Here is an 18,968-nt window from a genome sequence, read left to right as displayed (position 1 = left end):
CCCTCTTTACCTGTCCCGTCTTTCTCCTTGGCTGTCTCTTCCGCCTGGTCTGGGACTCAGCACCTCCACCTCCCATGTGGCTGGGTGGTGGCTCTGGGGAGCACTGCCAGACAACGCTGCCAGGTGCCGCCGTGACCCCACAGACTCCTGTCCCACCAAGACCTGCCGCTGGCCGCTGGACTCTCACCGCTTCAAAGTGTCTCGGCTCACCACGCCACGGGCCTGCTGAGGACAAGAGGCAGCTCCCTGCCCGGGGCACCCGGGGCTTACTTCCCCTCTGCCGTCCTTCAGTGAAGCTGCACTGGGGGGTGCAGGGGCAACACGGGACAGGCCCAGGCAGCAGCAGTTCCAGGACAGAGGCCTGGAGGCTTGGCTTGCCCAGCCCCCCAGAAGCCCCCAGGGAGTGGCAGGACGCCACCCCCGCACCCCCACACCCCCCAGTGCCCTTGTTTCTCTGACATGGATAAGAAACCACAGAAGCCACTTCAGGTCTGCAGTAGACAGCCTGACTAGGCGCTATGGGACTATACCCTGCAGCACAGGCAGGCCTCCGGGGCCACCAGGACAGTGCAAGGTGGGGGGCGCGCAACGGTGGCCTAACTGGGACCGAGGGGCCCAGGGGCTCAGCCTCAGGAAGGCCAGTCTGGAAAGCTGCCTCTTCCTGCCACTGACCTGCAGTCCCACCAACCCCCCCACCCACCCAGTTGACACGGGACTGCCATGAGTGACTTCCTCCGCTCGTCTCCGGGAAAGAAAGAAAATTGGAAAAATCCCCCACACATTATTCCCATTGCCATCAGAAACTCTTTCCTGGTCCCCAAAGTTCCTGGGCCAGTGTCTTTCGTACAAACTCGGGGGGAACAACGGCTGAGCCCCCACTGCACCCCGGCCCACTTCCCACCTGGAAATGACAACCAGGCCGAAGTCACACGTGCAAAGCAGATGTTTTCATTGAAGTCACACCAGGACCAGCACTTGGCCTGCTCCGCCCTGGGCCCGGGGTGGGGGGCAGGGGACAGGTCTGCAGACACAACAAGGACCCCGGGGAGGGGCCCGGGCCTGCTGGCTGAGCAGGCACCCTGGGCGCCACTGCAGACACTTCAGAAGGAACCGGCCACCCTGGGATCCCCCGGGCAACGGCGTGCCCTCTGAGAGCTCACTTCCGAACAGAGATGCTTCCCCAGAACTGGCAAAACCATAGAAACACAAACACCCTTTAGGGAAGAATGAGCCAAAATGACAGCACCCAGACTACGAGGTGCCTGGGGTCTGGTCCGCACCCTGACCCCACAGGTCAGTTGTTCTCGACCTGCTCCAGGTCCAGCGCTCCGGGGTCCAGCGGCAGGACACCCTCCTCCCCGGCACTGTCCCAGGCACTCGGGTCCCCATTGCCCCTGCCCTCGCTGGCCACTGGCTCCCGAGGGCCACAGGGGCTGGAGCCTGGGGTGACAAGGCCGTGTGGGTCCCAAGGGTCCCGTGGGTCCCGTAGGCAGGATGCAGCCGTCTTTGCTCTGAGGTTGTCGCCATCCTCACCTTCGCAGCCAAAGGAGCCGAGGCTTTTCAAGTTCTTTAGCGTCTGCAACAGAAGAGGCAGGCGCTGAAGGTCCCCCCGGGAGGGGCGCCCCACGGGCCTGACAGAGGTCCCGAGTCACACCATGCCTCTAACACGGGCCCTGCCTTGGGCGACCACCTCCAGCCCTGCCTCCGAGGCCCAGGCCCTCACCTGGTGGCCAACAAGGCCCATGGGGGCCCAGGGGGGACCGAGTCTGGCCCCACCCAGGACAACACCCAAGACTGTGGGCGCCGACCCCTCAAGCAGCAGGGACACCCAGGGACTAGAGTGTGTAGCTGTGGCCACAAGGCCACCGCACACTCAGGAGAGGCCTGGACCAGCCCTCCACCCACAGGCAAATGAACATAAAATATTTGTTCCAAAGTCAAAGGTCAAAACTTTGGGTTCCGAACTGTAAAAGGTCTTTCAACTCGTGTGCACGCAGTCAGTCTGTGGAGACGCAGGGCCAGAGCACTGCCCAGGCTGCACCCCAAGGCTGAAGTGACCGGGAGATTCCCGTGGAAACCAGAAAAGCTCCGATGAGCCACCTGAGTGAGTGCCCTGGACGCCCAGGGGCTGGCGGCCATCACGTCTGCCCACCTGCCCAGGTGCCTGGCTTTCTCCCACCCAAGGCCTGCCCTGCAGGGTCTCCGGCAGGGTCCCAGCCCCAGTGCCAGTGCTGGACAGAGCAGATGGGCCAGGCAGCAGCCGTCTCCAAGGAGACGCAGACAAACACTGGCAGTGAGCAGCTCCAGGGAGTGGACCTGGCAAGGGGACAGCCTCCCACGGCTGGCTGCATCACAGACGGGCCCCGGGGGGGGCCACAGGGGCATGGCTGACCTGGCCCTCAGGGCGAGACTCGCACGGAGCTCCAGTAACTGGCCTGCCACACCTCGGCCGCCCCACACTCGGGCTGGGTGGTGCAGCAACCGGCCCGGACCGTCATCAGCCCCATTGGGGGCTGTTCTCCCCAAGTCCCTCCCTCCAGGTTGTGCAAAAGCTGCTCTCAGAAGCCTCAGTAAAAGCAAATCCATCTCAACAAAGGAGCATTTGGTCTGCAGTCCCAGACCGGCCCCCACGTGTCACCTCCCCACAAGGAGCCCCGAATCCCCGGGGGATGGGACACTGGGGTCATGAGCACACAGACACACCCCACACGGCCTCTCTGCCCCCGTCCTCCTCTCCCCACAGAGGTCCGGAGCCAGAACCACCCACAGTGACGGGCAGCCTGGTCCGCCCTCGCCGTCCCTGCTTCGCTGTTCTTGGGCCCACGAGCCGGACTCAGCAGGGACTGGGTGCTGCTGGGCCCAGAGTGCCTGGGCTTGTGAGCCAGTCCAGGACCCCACACCCACCCTTTCCCGCAGAGTGAGTGGTGGAGGGTGTGGTGTAGAGCCCCCGGGGAAGTGTGGGGGCGGGGCGGAGCCAGTGCAGCCTCAGACACCCTGGCCCAGCGGCCCACCTCCCAGACTCTCACCCAAAGGGTCATCGGGGCCCCCACTCCTGGAGGAGGGCACTGGCTGGCGCTGAGGCTGTGGCGCTGGCCCGGGCACCCTGGCTCCGATCACACCCCCACGGGCTCGGACCCTCCCGGGCCAGCACGGAGGACATAGTCACACGCAGGCCCGCCTCTCCCAGGGCCACCTCGTAAAACGAGGGCACCGGCAGGGTGGCCCCTGGACACGGGAAGAGGCCTCACCCGCGTCATCTTCAGAAAGTCCAAGGACAGGCGTGGCCACCGAGTGTCCTCTTCCTGCTGGCACTTTGTCCCAAGGAGCACGCAGGGCTGTGAGCAGCTCCACAGCAGGCCCAGCCGCCAGCCCAGCTCAGACGGCGAGGGCGGCGAGTCTGCGTGGGCCAGGTGCTCCTGGGACAGGGACAGGCGGCCACACCAGGGTGGTCCTGCGCCAGCCCCACTGTGGTCCCGGAAGCTGCTGCTGGCTGAGGGCGGCCGGGGCCCAGGGGGTGAGCTGGGACTGGCCACAGGGCAGGCGCCCCGGGGCAGGCAGGAGCTCCCACCGCTGGAGCACCGCCGCTTGGAGACCGCAGCCCAGACCCTGGAGCCACCGGGGCACCCCGGGGACCGGCAGCGGGCCTGCTCGTCCGGCTCTGACAGGGAGCGGCAGTGGCACTTGCTGGGCGGGGCCCAGGGGGCCCCAGAGCTCTCCCTGAGATCCCTGACACTGACCGCCCCCAGGCCCACACCCATGCCGCAGGGGCCCGGCAGAAAGGGCAGTGTGGGGCCCACAGTGGCCTGGCCTCTGCTGGGCAGTCCTCCACTCAGGGCCTTCCAGGGGCTCCTATCTTCTGAGGAGAAAGGGAGAGAGACCCAAGTGAGTGGGAGGCACCTGCTACCCTCAGGGTGGAGCCACTGTCACCCAACACAGCGCCAGGGCCTGTGGCCCTGAGGCACAGGTGCTGCGGACGCTGGAGCCCCCACCTCGGGCTCACACTCGGTCATCCAGGGCCCCCGCTGCCCCCCGCCCTCCCCCGAGGACACAGAGCACAGCAGGGTAGATGCTGTGGCTGCCTCACCCCTCCCCCCGCCCCCCTCCCCGCAGGACTGCCTCCGGGGGAAGAACAGGCGGCGGGGCCACGCCTCCCGCTCCCACCCTGTCGCTTTGCTGTGTCCGCCGCAGCACCCCACCTGAGCCTCGGGCAGCAAGAGAGGGCCGCACAGCCACAGTGACCAGGTGGGGCGGGCGAGACCTGGCTCCAACCACCTAGAGGTCATAGGACTGGCGCTCCACTGCGACCGGGGACAGGCCAAGGTGCCTCAGGAGCTTCTCAACTCACACACCCAGCACTCACACCCACAGCCAGGGACACACTTGTTCGCACATGCACACTCACGTGCACTCACACTCAGGGTGGCTGGGCCACCTGTCCCCATTCAGACCACGGTACACCTGTGTGCGAGTCCCGCCCTGGAGGAAGGGGAAGCCAGCAGAGCCACCCACTCCAGGGCTCGACTCCCCTCACCCCCCACCACAAACACCAGAGCTGCAGGGCATGCACCGCCACCCTACCCTGTCCTTCCCGCCCCCCAGTGGCGGCAGGATCCAGGGGCAGGCCTTTCCAGGAAGGGCGCCACCCACGCCGGCGCCACCCACACCTGCCCCGGGCGCTGGCGCTCCGGCTGACCCCTCCCCACCCGTCGGGACTTGCTCCCTGGCCAGGCACGCTCAGCTCAGCCTGCGGAAGCCCTGAGGACAGTGCCAGAGCCTGTGACCACTCACCCCCACAGGTCTCAAAAGGGGACAAAGGGCCACCTCTGTCGTCGGGTTTCTCGGCAGAACACTGCGTGATAAGAAGGAGAAGTTTCCCGTGAAACTTCAGCCGCAGCACGAGCTCCAGACGTGGTCCCGCTGTATCACCGCCATGAAGTCTGTCCCCCAACAGTCTCTGTGACGAAGCAGCAAAGCCCGGAGTCCCAGGTGCCTTTCCAACTCCACCCCCAACCACAGCCTTCAGGGCTGCGGGGGGGCGAGCACGGCCAGCACTGCTCGGCCACGCAGCGGCCCTGCCTCTTCCCCCTGCTCCACACCCGTGGCTGCTCTGCCGCTGCCTGTCTGCACTTCTGGGCCCCTTCCCCTCCTCACCCACCCCCGCCTTTTTTCTTAGTCGAGATGCTCACAGCCTAACCACACTCAGTTGAGTGAAGACAACAGGAAGCCCAGAGCGTGTCCCCTCCTGCTCCTGCAGTGCCACGGGCCCATCCCATGAGCTGCATGCGTCCTCGAAAACCCCACCGCTCAGCTCTGCTTCAGTGAGCCCTCCCCACTGGACACCCCCCCGAGCCTGGCTCCCCAGGCAGCCATGGTACAGAGCTGTGGGTACAGGCCCTGAGGCAGCCCGGGCTCCAGCCCCCGGCCGCGTGGGACAGAGCACCAGCATGTGACCAGTGGACCCCCTGCTGTCTGCTGTCACGACAGGCCACATACCTGGCACACAGGCCCCAGGCACCCAGCCCCCCCTCTCATCACCTTAGCAAGCGGCAGCTAGAGAGCAAAGGCCGGGGTGTCGAGTCAGGAAGCTCTGAGCACCCTGTCTTGGGGAGAGCATGGGAGCTGGGCGCTCGGCTGCCTCCCCTGGACCTACAGTCCAACCAGAGCAGGGTGGGGTCCTGAAATTCATGCTGATGGGACCCTAGACCATGGCCCCACGGACAGAAACTTCAAACCCAGGTAGAACTAACCAAAGGCGCCAGGCCAGGCCAGAGGCCATTCGGGAGGGGCGGCGGCACAGCTGCCGCAAGGTGCTGGTCGCTGGGGCGCACTCAGGGCTGCACGCTTCGGCGTGTAGCTCAGACTTCCGTTCACGGTCGGGTTTTTTAATGATGCTGAAAACCCACCACCACAACAGGCTGACAGGCTCTGGGACTGCGTGTCCCCACCCCGCCATGCCCCTCCGCATCCCCCACCGGTGCCCCGGGCCCCCGGCTCACCAGGCCAATGTCGTGGCTCTTGTGGACGAGGTCGTCCAGGCTCTGGCTCTGCAGCTTCTCAGTGATGAGCGTGACCATGGCCAGGGCAGCTCTGTCCACACCGCCGGGCACTGGGGCTCCGGGACATGGGGCCCCTCAGCAGGCCCAGGCCGCTGCGGGGTGTGCACTAGCCCGCCCGGCTGTGCTTCCACTGCGCAGGGGAGCGCTCCATCTCTAACGCCTTCTCGCAGCTCCGAGTCTGGGTGCCAGTAAAGAGACATCACCACCTGTGAGCACACACAGAACCGCCCGGGCAACGCGTCTGTGCCACGCGGAGCACCAGCTCAGTAAGACCCTCGTCACACCTCCACTGACGGAGGCTCTCCTGCTGGCAAACGCCCAGGCCGGTTCTCTGCTGGGCAATGGATAAAAGCAGCTTCCACCTGAAGGATGGTAGGCTGCACACGCATCTGAGAACCGGCTCCTCCCAAAGCCCAAATGAAGCAACAAGGAAGGCCCCTCTGTGGTCCAGACAGATGGGGACAGCAGAGGAGACCGGCAGCAGCACTTGGGAGTGGGACAGTGTTGAAAAGCTGAGTCTGAGCCAGCCATGCAGAAACCCAAGAACAGCCCGCCCGTAAACTGCTGGTGCCCACCTCTCCACTGAGCACCGCCCAGAGGCACGGAACACCCCTCCCCCACTCCATCCATCTGGGCAGCGGTGCAGGGAGGGTGCAGGGGCCGCACTGGGAGGGTATGGAGCCCCGAGCCCCAGGAGAGGCAGGGGTAGAGAGCTGCCACCAAGACCTGTCCCCTGTGCTCACCGATAGGAGGGCCGGAGCCCGGAATGCCCGCCCTCAGTCTCCGGGCTCCTCCTCACCCCTGCTGCCTCGCTCCTCGCCCCAGGCCCCAGGCCCCAGGAGGGGCGGGCACACAGCGGGCACTCCACAGACGGCATGGAGGGGCAGGTTGAACCCTCGTCAGACGCTCCTCCCCGACCTGGACCGTGACGAGAGCCTCTCGGCCAGCTGCTCTCCCCACGCTCTCCTTCTCTGTGGACCCACGCTCCAAAAGGCCCTGCATGGGCTCCATTTCCCTGCTTTTTCATCTCAGTCTCTCAGTATGGACGGTACACACCTGTATAGCCACATAAGAGGGTCCAGGGCCGTCAAAATGAGGGACCACACCCTGGGGGCGTGGACAGCAGGGGCTCGAGGCTTTGCAGTCTGGAGGGCAGAGGTCTGAGGTCACGGTGCACACAGGCCCCCAGGGCCCCGGGAAGGGTTGGCACCAGGCCCCCTGATCACTCTCCCTGTGGCTGCGACCAGAACCCCTCTCTGTCAGGCACCCACCGCTTCGCACGGGGACCCACCCCACTTCCGGACCAACACACCTCAGCCCACTGCGTCTGTGGCAGCCCTGCCTCCGAGGCCGTGTTCTGAGGCACTGGGGTTCGGACTTCGCCGGAGCGGTTTTCGGGGGACACAGTGCAGCCTGCAACAAGCCATGTGCGCTTTCCGTGGCGACGCCTGCAGTCTCAACACCGACAGCGTCTGGGGCATCACTGGTCAGGGCCGGGCAGCCGAGGCCCCTCTCAGGTGGGCACCGCATCAGCAGCTCTGTGCCAGGTGTGGTGCCAGTGCACACAGAGCTGCTCGCCGGCCGGTGCTCTCCACGCAGACCTCTGGGCTCTGTGGGCCTCCGACCCCTCCACACTGACGCCCCCACCTCCAAGGCTCCCAAATGGCCACGTGTGTGTACTTGGACGTCACGTCATCGTGACACTGCTATGTCACTGCCACATGTTCCTGGCTAAGCCACACAGGGGCATCTGTTCCCTGGAATTAATAATGCCCTCTTTCTCGTATGCAAACTTTCTGCCCTGTATAAATGTATCCCCTGAATCCCTCAAGTTCCCCAAATTATAAAACTCAACAAACAGCCTCACTGGTGTAGCTCAGTGGGTTAGTTGGGCGTTATCCCGCCAAGCGAAGGACCACCAGTTCCATCCCGATCAAGACGCACCCCTGGGTTGCAGGTTCGGTCCCCCAATGGGGTGCCTCCAAGAGCCAACCGTTCCATGGTTTTCTCCCTCCCTTTCTCTCTCTCTAAAAAGTTAAGCCATTTTTAAAAATTTGGGACTTCCAGTCAAGACAGCAGTGTATGCAGACATAGCTTGCCTCTTCACACAACCACATCAAAATTACAACTAAAATACAGAACAGCCGTCACTCAGAACCACCAGAAGTCAAGTTGAATGGAAGTCTCACAACCACGGAATTAAACCACATTCATCAGACTGGTGGGAGGGGCCCAGATGTGCAACGAGCTGGTCTCACACCCACATGCGGTGGATAAAAATTGAGGCCCTGGCTGGTGTAGCTCAGTGGACTGAGTGAGGGCCTGCGAACCAGACAATCGCGGTTCGATTCCCAGTCAGGGCACATGCCCGGGTTGCAGGCCAGTTTCCGGCAGAGGCCAGTTCCCTACAGAGGATGCACCAGAGGCAACCATACATTGATGTTTCCTTCCTCTCTCCTTCCCTTCCCCTCTAAAGATAAATAAATAAAATATTTTTAAAAAACTGAGGAGGGACATCTCAGGAGCGAGGAATCCCAACCCCACACCAGGCCTCCCAGCCCAGGGTTCCATTTCCAGGAAGGTAAGTCCCCACAACTTCTGGCTACAAAATCCTGCGGGGATTGAGGCTGTGGAAGAAACTCCTGGAGCCCCAAGCGGTTTCTCCTCAAGAACCCACACACGGACTCACCTACTCAGGCTCAGTCCCTCTGAGCTCCGGCACCGGGGTAGCAGTTTGAAAGACGCCAGTGGTACACAGGGAGAAACCGAAGTGTCTGGCACCAAGGCGAGCAGAGGCCATTGTCCCTTTTCTAAACCCCGCTCCTACAGAGCTACAGAGCCAGCAAGCTGCTGCCGTATCTGAGACTCCATCAACCTGGCTGACACTGTTTGACCCACCTGGGAGATCCCCAGAGACTCGGCCCCAGCCGAGACAGGGGCCCATCCAAGCTGCTTTTCCCTATGGAAGACTGGTCTTGGCTCATGCTTCATAGCTTCCTAAATCTTCTCAAACGAGCAACAGCTGGCCTCAGTGAGCCCATGCCAGGCACTAGCAGCAAATAGCCTAGATTCACAGCTTGGCTTTGCCTGGGAATCTCCAAGCCCAGAACAAGTAGCAGCCATCTCAGATTGCTTTATCGCTCAGGCAGAGTGGCCCCAGGCAAAACACAAGTGGGGACTGACCTTGGCCTGTACCCCCGGGGAAACCCCAGGGCCAGTGCACCCAGTGGGCAGCCACAGACCACACCGGAGCACCACCACCCTGCCCCTGCACAGGGCGGGTGGAGCTGATCCTCTACGGAGGGCGGAGGTTGGTGGTCAGTGGTCACAGCCAGGCCTTATACCTGACTGGCCTGGGTAATCTGCCAGCAGCACTCAAGGCTCAGCTACAAGAGGAGGGTGTACTCAGCCCACAGGAAGGACCCAGCACCTGGAGGCCCCAGCTTGGGTGATAGAGGAGGCTGTGCCACTGGACCCTACAGGACACCTGCTACATTAGGCCACTCTACCAAGACACAGAGTCAAAGCAGCTGTACCTAATCCATGGAAACAAACCCAGGGAGGCTGCCAAAATGAGGAGGCAAAGAAACATGGCCCAAATGAGAGAACAGACCCAAACTCCAGAACCAGGACTCGACAAAATGGAGATAAGCAATCTATCAGATGCAGAGTTCAAAACACTGGTTATCAGGATGCTCAAGGAACTTAGTGAGGACTTCAGCAGCATAAAAAAACCCAGTCAGAAAGGAAGGATACACTAACTAAAGAAATAAATAAAGAACAATTTACAGGGAAACAGTAGAGTGGATGAAGCCGAGAATCAAATCAATGATCTGGAGCATAAGGAGGCAGAAACAACCACTCAAACAACAAGGAGAAGGAATCCAAAAACACAAGGGTAGTATATAAGCAGCCCCTGGGACAACTTGAAGGGGTCCAACATTCACAGCACAGGGGTGCCAGAAGGAGAAGAGAAGGAGCAAGAAAATGGAAACCTATTTGAAAAAATGACGACAGAAAACTTCCCCAATTCAGTGAAGGAAATAGACATGTAAGTCCAGGAAGCACAGAGTCCCAATCAAGATGAACCCAAAGAGGCCCACTGCAAAACTAATCAAAACGCCAGAGGTTAAAGACGAAGAGAGAATCTTAAAAGCAACGAGAAAAAAGAAGTTAGTTCCCTACAGGGGAGTTCCCTTACAGCTGTCAGCTGATTTCTCAAAAGAAACCTTGCAGGCAAGAAGGGATTAGCAAGAAATATTCAAAGTCCTGAAAAGCAGGGACCTACATCCGAGATTGCTCTACCCAGCAAAGCTGTCATTTAGAATGGAGGAGATGATAAAGAGCTTCCCAGACAAGAAAAAACTGGAGGAGTTCATCATCACCACACCATTGTTATATGAAATGTTAAAGGGACTATATCTAAGAAAAAGAAGATCAAAGGAAAGAATAAACAAATGGGACTTCCAGCCAAAATGGAGGTGTAGGTGGAAACACTGTGCCCCCTCCCACAACTAAATTTAAAGACAGCAGTTTTAGAAACAAAAACGCAGCCAAAACAGTGAAAATTGAACTGTACAGAAGTCCAACAACAATGAACCACTCAGCCAGACTGATAAGAGGGGCGGAGGCAGTGGTGGAGTTGGGTCGGGCTGGAAAGACCATTCCGTCCTCGTTCCATCCGACCGACCCAGGAGTGGAGGTGGAGGCGGTGGATCCCAGGCGTGGGGTGAACATGGGCGGACCCAGTGAGGGCGCAGGGTGGCTGGCTGACTGCGGTCACACATTCATGCGCAGATAAACCAAGCGAAGGAGCAAACAGTGAGATCGCTCTGGCTAGGGCCCCAGAGACGGGAATTAGAACCTGAAAGCACCAACTGGAAAGACTTTCTTGGGCTTGAGGGGCCGGGAGAGGCTCCCAGCCTCACAGAGAGTTCGTTGGAGAGACCCACAGGGTCCTGGAGAGTACACGGGCCCACACACCCAGGAACTGGCACCAGAGGGGCCCAATTTGCTTGTGGGAAGCCACAGAGGGGACAGAAATCTGAGAGAGAGCGGAGTGGAGCAAAGTGCCATTTTTTTCTCTCTCTGACCCCGGCCCCACATACAGCGTCACAACCTAGCCACTGGGTCTCCCGGCCCTGACAAACACCTAAGGCTCTGCCCCTCATACATAACAGGTCCAATCAGACCAAACACTATGACTCAAGAACAACTCAAGGCCCCAGAGCCTATAATTCTAAGTGACCAAAATATAGCCAACCTTTCAGATGCACAGTTCAAAACACTGGTGATCAGGATGCGCACGGAAATGGTTGAATTTGGTCGCAAATTAGAGGAACATATGGAGGCTAAACTGCTTGAAATGAAGGGAAATGCACAGGAAACCAATAGTGATGGAAAGGAAACTAGGACTCAAATCAAGGGAGTGGACCAGAAGGAAGAAAGAAATGACCAAACAGGAAAAAGTGAAGTTACAAGAATTCAAAAAAATGAGGAGAGGCTTAGGAACCTCCAGGACATCTTTAAACATTCCAACATCTGAATTATAGGGGTACCAGATGGGGAAAAGGAACAGCCATGAGTGGAAAACTTATTTGAACAAATAATAAAGGAGAACTTCCCCAGTCTGGCAAAGGACATAGACTTCCAGGAAGTCCAGGAAGCTCAGAGAGTCCCAAAGAAGTTGGACCCAAGAAGGAACACACCAAGGCACATCATAATTACATCACACGAGATTAAAATGAAGGAGAGAATTCTAGAACCAGCAAGAGAGAAGGGGACAGTACCCATCAGACTGCAGTGGATTTCTCAAAAGAGACCTTACAGGCAAGAAGGGGCTGGACAGGAATATTCCAAGTCATGAAATCCAAAGACCTACATCCAAGATTGCTCTATCCAGCAAAGCTTTCATTTAGAACGGAAGGACAGATAAAGTGCTTTTCAGATAAGATCAAGTTCAAGGAGTTCATCATCACCAAGCCCTTATTATATGAAATGCTAAAGGGACTTATATAAGAAAAGGAAGATGAAAAATATTAACAGGGCGTGTGCAGGGTGGAGGGGAGTGAAGGGGGGAATGGGACAACTGTAATGGCATAATCAATGAAATATACTAAAAAATAAAAATAAATTTTAAAAATTAAAAATAAATTGAAAAAAAGAATAAACAAATGGGACTTCATCAAATTGAAAAGCTTCTGCAAGGCTAAAGAAAACAGCATTAAAATGGAAAGACACCCGTCCTGGCTGGTGTAGCTCAGTGGATTGAGCGCGGGCCTGCGAACCAGACGATCGCGGTTCGATTCCCAGTCAGGGCACATGCCTGGGTTACAGGCCAGTTCCCAGCAGGGGATGCACGAGAGGCAGCCATATATTGATATTTTTCTCCTTCTCTCCTTCCCTTCCCCTCTAATGATAAATAAATAAAATCTTTTTAAAAAATGGAAAAAGAACCAACTACACGGCAAAACATATTTGCCAATGATATCTCAGACAAGGTTTTGATCTCCAAAATAAATAAAGAACTCACACAACTCCCCTACACACACACACACACACACACAATAAATAAATAAATAAATAAACGGGCAAAGGACCTAACAGATACTTCTCCAAGGAGGACAGACAGAGGGCCCAGAGGCATATGAAAAGATGCTCAGAATCACTGGGGTCATCAGAGAGATGCAGATTAAAACCACAGTGAGATACCACTTCACACCCGTCAGAATGGCCATTGCAACCAAATCAACAAACACGTCCTGGAGAGGACGTGGAGAAAAGAGAACCCTCATGCACTGTTGGTAGGAATGCAGACTGGGGCAGCCTCTGTGGAAAACAGTATGGAATTTCCTCAGAAAACTAAAGATGAAGCTGCCTTTTGACCCAGTGACTCCACAGCTGGGATTATACCCTAAGAATCCTGAAACACCAATCCAAAAGAACCTATGCACCCCAATGTTCATAGCAGCTCAATTTGTAATAGCCAAGTGCCTGAAGCAACCTAAGTGCCCATCAGCAAATGAGTAGATCAGAAAACTATGGTACATTTACACAATGAAATTCTATGCAGCAGAGAGAAAGGAGCCCCTACCCTTTGCGACAGCATGGATGGAACTGGAGAGCATTATGCTAAGTGAAATAAGCTAGATGGTGTGGGACAAATATCACACAATCTCACTTTTAACTGGAACATAATCAACAAAAGAAAGAAGAAAACAAAATATAACCAGAGACACTGAAAATAAGAACAATCTAGCAATAGCCAGAGGGAAGGGGGGAGGGGACTGTGGGGAGAAGGGTTTTCAGGAACTTCTATAAAGGACACATGGACAAAACTAAGGGGGAGGATGGAGGCAAGGGAGGGAGGTGGGTTTGGCTGGGCTGCAGGGGAGTGGTGGGGAAAAATGCAGACAACTGTAATTGAACAACAATAAAGTAATTTATAAAAAATATATAAAATAATGATCTTTTTAAAAATGAAAAAAAAAGATCAAAACTATGAACAATAAAATGGCAATAAATGCCTGGCTAGCATAACTCAGTGGGTTGAGCACTGTCCTACAAACTGAAAAGGTCACCAGTTCAACTCCCGGTCAGGGCACATGCCTGGGTTGGGGGCCTGGTCCCCAGTTGGGGGTGCATAAGAGGCACCCACACATTGATGTTCCTCTCCCTCTCTTTTTCCCTCCCTTCCTCTCTTCCTAAAAATAAATAAAATCTTTTTTAAAATGGCAATAAATGCATATCTATCAATGACTGAATCTAAAACAAAACTACGCACAAAGAAGAACAGAGACAGAATCATGGATATGAGAGATTTTTGATGGTTGCCGGATGGGAGGGGGTTGGGGGGAGTGGATGAGGAGGCGAGGAAGCACAGTCAGGCAGATTCAGGACAGAGTAGCCATGGGGTGTGAAGTACAGAAATGGAGCACCCAAAGAACATACCTGCATGACCCACAGACAGGAGCAATGGTGGGGGACTGCCTGGAGGAGTGGGGGTGCAGGGTGGAGGGGGTCAAGGGGGGATAATCAGGAAAACTGTAATAGCACAATCAGTAAGACATGATTTAAAAAAGAAAAAAATTAATAAAACTGGACAACTCCCATTTGGTTGAAGACATCAGGACACTCTTCAGCCCCCAACTTTTGGACCCCCAGCCTCTGTGCAGGGTGGGGTGCAGCTGTCCAGTGGGGTCCTGGGACTCTCCCTTGCCCTCGTCTCCCAGCTTCCTGAGTGGGTGCCCTGGGTGGATGGGTGGGTAACACCCAGGCCGCCTCTCTTTGGACGCCTGCTGGGCTCTCAGGGTCTCCTCCCGACCGGTGCTGGAGACTGTCCCCGGGGCCTCATCACTGCCAGGCTCCTTCCGTCCCCTCCCCAGTCTGTTTCTGGAGCCGCTGGTGGTCTGACCCTGGCCTCTTGGGCTGGCCCTGACCTTCAGTCTCCAGCTTTCCTGTTGCTGCTGCTCCTCTCCCAGGACTGCCCTCCATGTCACCTGCCAATGACACGGTGATTTCTGTTCCCTGTGTCAACCCCCAAGGCTTCGCCCCACCTCTGAACACTCCAGGGAGGCTCCCTGCAGCCGTGTCCCTGCGTAGGGCTGTCTGCTCACCATCCGTGTGGGCCTGCACCACACTGCTCCAGCGCCCTCGGTCCCCTCGGCTCCTCTGGGGGTCTCTGTGCCTGTCGCCTCGGTTCCCCATGCCCACCGAGACGGAGGACCCACGGTCCACGCTGCCTCAAGCCACACATCAGCCCTGCACCCCCACCAGCAGGGGCTTGACACACAGGAGAAGCTGGCAACAACGAGCAGAATAAATGAATTTGTGCAGACTGGAGCCTCAAGTGGGGGGGCTTGGAGTGGCAGCCGCCCCCCAGCCCCGAGTCCCAAGCAGGGGCCTGGCCAGGCCCTCAACCGGGGCCCTTCACAGGTGACAGATCGGACGCCAAGTGTGAATCTGGGCCCTGGACCAGCTGCACACGCCTGTCCACGCTGGCCTCTGCAACTTGGAGCGGGACGGGCTCCAAGGACAGGCTCAGTCTGCTGTGCCCAGACCCGAACAGTAGCACTCAGTCCATAGCGTCTCCCAGGAACAGGCCGGTGCCCACCCGCTCACGGACCTGAGAGCACCAGGTTCCTGGGGCTTTTCACAGCAGAGCCCCCCAAATCCAAGGAGTGTCAAGCTGAGCCCACCCCATGGCCCACACGGTGGCACCATCTCAAGGTCGGCGGAGCTTTTTTTCTCTCCAGTTTTCTCCCAAACAGCACTTGGCTAATAATCTGTCTTCTAGCTGGACATCGGTCACTAACTGGCCACTCTGAGTGCAGTGGGCTAGCACAGGACTGCAGGCTCCCTGACCCTCCTCCCACTAAAGGGTGGGGGTAACCGCCCTGTGACCATGACAGAGCCCAGAGGACTTCCCAGACCGCAGCGGGACATGTGCCACAGCCACTTGGCTCTCTTCGGGGACATGCGGAAAGCTCTCAGGCTGGGAGACCCAGCAGGGCGACCAGAGAAAGGAGGTGGGGAGCCCCTGCGGTCCAAGTCCTTGGCCCAGGCACAATGCACGGAGTGGGGATGCCTGAGAGGGACACTCAGCCCAGCCCGCTTGGCGCAGCCTGCACAAGATGCCCAAGTGAGGACGGCCAGCCACGGAGCTCCAAAACCCTGTACCCCAGAGACCACGGGCAATGACTAACGATGCAGGTGGTCTGACGCCACCAACTCTGGAGACAGTGTGCTGGCTGCCACGGCAACCACAGCAGTGACCCTTAACAAGGCGGGCATAGCCAAAGGCTGTCTCCCCATTGGAGCCAGCAGAGGCAGGGGAGAAGAGAGACATAGTGGCGCAGGTGAGGGCAGTGCAGACCACCACAGCCGCCTGTTTTCATCTGGCGGGACCCAGGCACCGCTCGCTTTTGAACAGGATGTAAGTAGGCGCCCTGTGCAGCGGTCCTGAGGACGGCCGGGGCCAGGGCGGGGGGAGCCCTACGCTGGTGCTGCCCACTGGCACTGTGGGTGAACGGCCTCCAGGACTGCACGAGTCCCTCTGAGGGCTGCAGCACGAGGACCGAATCGCCGGTCCCAACCGCCAACACCTCGCTGACTCTGCAGCCCGCAAGCAGCAGATCTGGTCAGCAGGACATTGAGTTTAAAAGTGCACAGAAACGAGGCCTCACGTGTTGCTCTGCGAGTCAACAAAGCACAAAGTCACATCTTAAAATGGAGGCTGTCATGGTCACCACTCTCCTGGTGCAAGCAGACAAGTAATTTCACTACGACAGAAAGGACGTCGGTGGGCTCCCACTGGCTGGCCAGAAGGCACAGGTCCTGATTCGGGCTGGCCTGCACCCTGGCTGGGCTCTCTGGGCCTGTGTTTCCTTGACTGAAAACAGAAAAGAACCATCCACTTCAAGCCACAAGGAATCTAATCAAACAACACACAAGAAAACACCCAGGTTCCTGGCACACATGTTTAAATTACGACCACTTATAACAGATGCTTTAAAAAGTGTGAAAGTCAACTCTCCTTTAAAAGATACTGCTGCAGAAAAAGCTGAAAGGGTTTGTATTTAAAAATATTGGGTTCTTCCCAGCGGGTGTGGCTCAATGGATTGAGCACTGGCCTATGGACCAAAGAGTCCCCAGTTCGATTCCCAGTCAGGGCACATGCCTGGGTTGCCGCCCAGGTCCCCAGTAGGGGGCGTGTGAGAGGCAACCACACACTGATGTTCCTCTCCCTCACTTTCTCCCTCTCTTCCACTTTCTAAAAATAAATAAGTAAAATCTTTAAAATAATTGGGGTTTTTTAGGGTTTTTTTTCTGAATGTTTGCCATGCACCTGTGAAAAATACCTAAGTGTTCCCCTGGTTCTTTTCTCTCCTAATGAAAGTAGAGGAGTCTCCCCAAACGCCTGCTCCCTGGGCAAGAGGGGTAACTGTCTCTGTGACAAGGAGACATCCCAGTGCAGCCACTTAAAAAAAAAAGACAGTGACTCTGGCGTTTTCTCCACTGCATATGCCCCACGGCAACAAGGACTATGCTCCCCTCCGCAGGCCCCAGACCCACCCTAAATCAATGTCACGGGGAGGCCATGACAATGGCCTCCCTGCAGTGCAAGCCTCCAAGTGGCATCACACGGTGTGCAGGGGGACAGAGCCCCAGACCAGTTCCCGGCCATACACGTGAAGGAGACGAAGAGGGGTCATTTACTGAGCCACAGGAGGGGACCAGGCCTGCTACGGCCACAACGCAAAGTGGATTGGGAGGGGACATGGGCCAGACCCAGAATTGCTGAGCGGGGAATGCCACAAAGACTAGAACTCCTGCACTAACTACCCCATTTTAAAGAAAAGTCACTGTCCATACAATTTCAACTTCAGAGGCATACTCAAGAACTTCGAAATAACCAGGACGAAGTGTTCCTACATTCTCTGCCTGGTAGAGTCCACCATCAGTGCAACAAACAGGCTGCACCTCCCTTCTGGGACCTGCTGGGGCCTTGGACACACTCAGTCACAGGGAGTGAGATGATGACTGACTCCTCTGAAGAGGCAGAATGTATAGACTAAAGTTCCATTCCCTAAGTACCGTGAAACTGAAACAGACCCTTGATGTCTAACCCATCTTTAAAAAGTTTTCAGTGCTGAACAATCGTCAAAGAGTCGACTGGAGAGGTTTTCCGACGAGTTTAAAGTTGTGGAAGTTCAGAATCAAAGCAGCGGTACCCGTGACAAAATGCAAATCGTCCCATCTAGATGTACGCATGTACTGGGAAGACGGGAAGAACAGGCGAAACGAAGCACCCGCAGCAGCCAGCGCCTCCCTCCACCGCCCAAGCTGGAGACTTACGCCCTGCGCTGCGTGCAGTCACCGTGCACAGGTCGCTCAGAGGGTCCGGCCTCCCACGTCGCCCAGGCCACCTTGGAAGCTCCCCTAACGCACAGTGTGTCGCTTCAAACTTCCTGCTTCTCTCGCTTCAAAATGACCAGCACACCAGCCTCAGGAACGACGACAGCTCAGATAGGCGACACCCACGTTGGTTCAACAAATGGCAGCACGGCCCAGGCCCGACCCCTTACAGCCAGAGAATGCGTGGAGGCCGTGGGGGTCCTTGGGCGCACGTGCAGTCCCGGGGCGCGGGGGTCCCGGGGCCAGTCCGAGGAGTCTCGCACCAGGCGGGAGTCCCAGTCCGGGTCTCGAGCCCCGGGGCCCCCGTGCCCTCAGCAACCCAGTCGCCGCGCCCTCGGGGTCCAGTGGCGAAAACGCTGGCACGGACCCGAGTGGCAAAGCATCGGGCCGCCCTGGCCGGGCTGTGAGCGCTGACAGCAGCCAGACAGTCCCGAGCAAGTTCACACGCGGTCCCGCGCTAGCGCGCACGCACGGGCGTCGGCGCGCCGGTCACCGCTTCACTGGCCGACGCCAGGCTGGTACCTCTGTGTTCGAGCAGCGGCGGCCACCGCCCGCCAGGCTGAGCGGCTGAATCGCCGGCCCCCCGCAGGCCACGCTCTTCCCGCAATACCCAATGCGCCTCGGCCGAAGGACCACACCGTGCGGCTCCGCCCCCTGCTGCGGCGCTCATTGGCCGCCCAGCCACAGCCCTTGCCCGCCCACGCCACACCGCCCTCAGCACTTAGGGGGAGGCGGGGCTATGCCTGGATGGGCGGGGACTGAAACGCCAGGGGCGGGCCAGTGCTGTGGGAAGGGCGGGGCTGCGTCTGGGCGGAGCTTGCGGCGGCAGGGAGGGGCTGCGCTAGTAGTGTAAGGGCGGGGCATACGGGGATGTGGGTGTTTTCTGGAAGGCGGGCCACAACTGCGACTTGAGGCAGGTGTAGGTCTCTAGCCGAGGAAGGCCAGTGTGTCTGGCTGGCGGGAACGATTTGTTCCCGCCGGCCACCTGGCCATTCC

At 58.0% G+C, this 18,968-nt stretch overlaps 1 protein-coding gene across 1 annotated transcript; it reads right to left on the bottom strand.

The window, feature by feature from the left end:
* Positions 1-1,252: 1,252 nt before the first annotated feature.
* Positions 1,253-18,636, bottom strand: FAM53A (family with sequence similarity 53 member A). The gene is made up of 5 exons (XM_037047224.1): positions 17,913-18,636; positions 5,997-6,234; positions 4,789-4,849; positions 3,249-3,853; positions 1,253-1,576 (listed from the first exon to the last, which is right to left on the bottom strand). The coding sequence occupies exons 2-5, from the start codon at positions 6,072-6,074 to the stop codon at positions 1,295-1,297; spliced, it is 1,026 nt and encodes a 341-aa protein (XP_036903119.1). The 5' UTR covers positions 6,075-6,234; positions 17,913-18,636; the 3' UTR covers positions 1,253-1,294.
* Positions 18,637-18,968: the final 332 nt, after the last annotated feature.

This window comes from Sturnira hondurensis, unplaced genomic scaffold (genome assembly GCF_014824575.4).
Source record: "Sturnira hondurensis isolate 20B ecotype Veracruz unplaced genomic scaffold, ASM1482457v3 Scaffold0000780, whole genome shotgun sequence".
Taxonomy (NCBI): domain Eukaryota; kingdom Metazoa; phylum Chordata; class Mammalia; order Chiroptera; family Phyllostomidae; genus Sturnira; species Sturnira hondurensis.
This window is presented reverse-complemented; position numbering and strand designations above follow the sequence as displayed.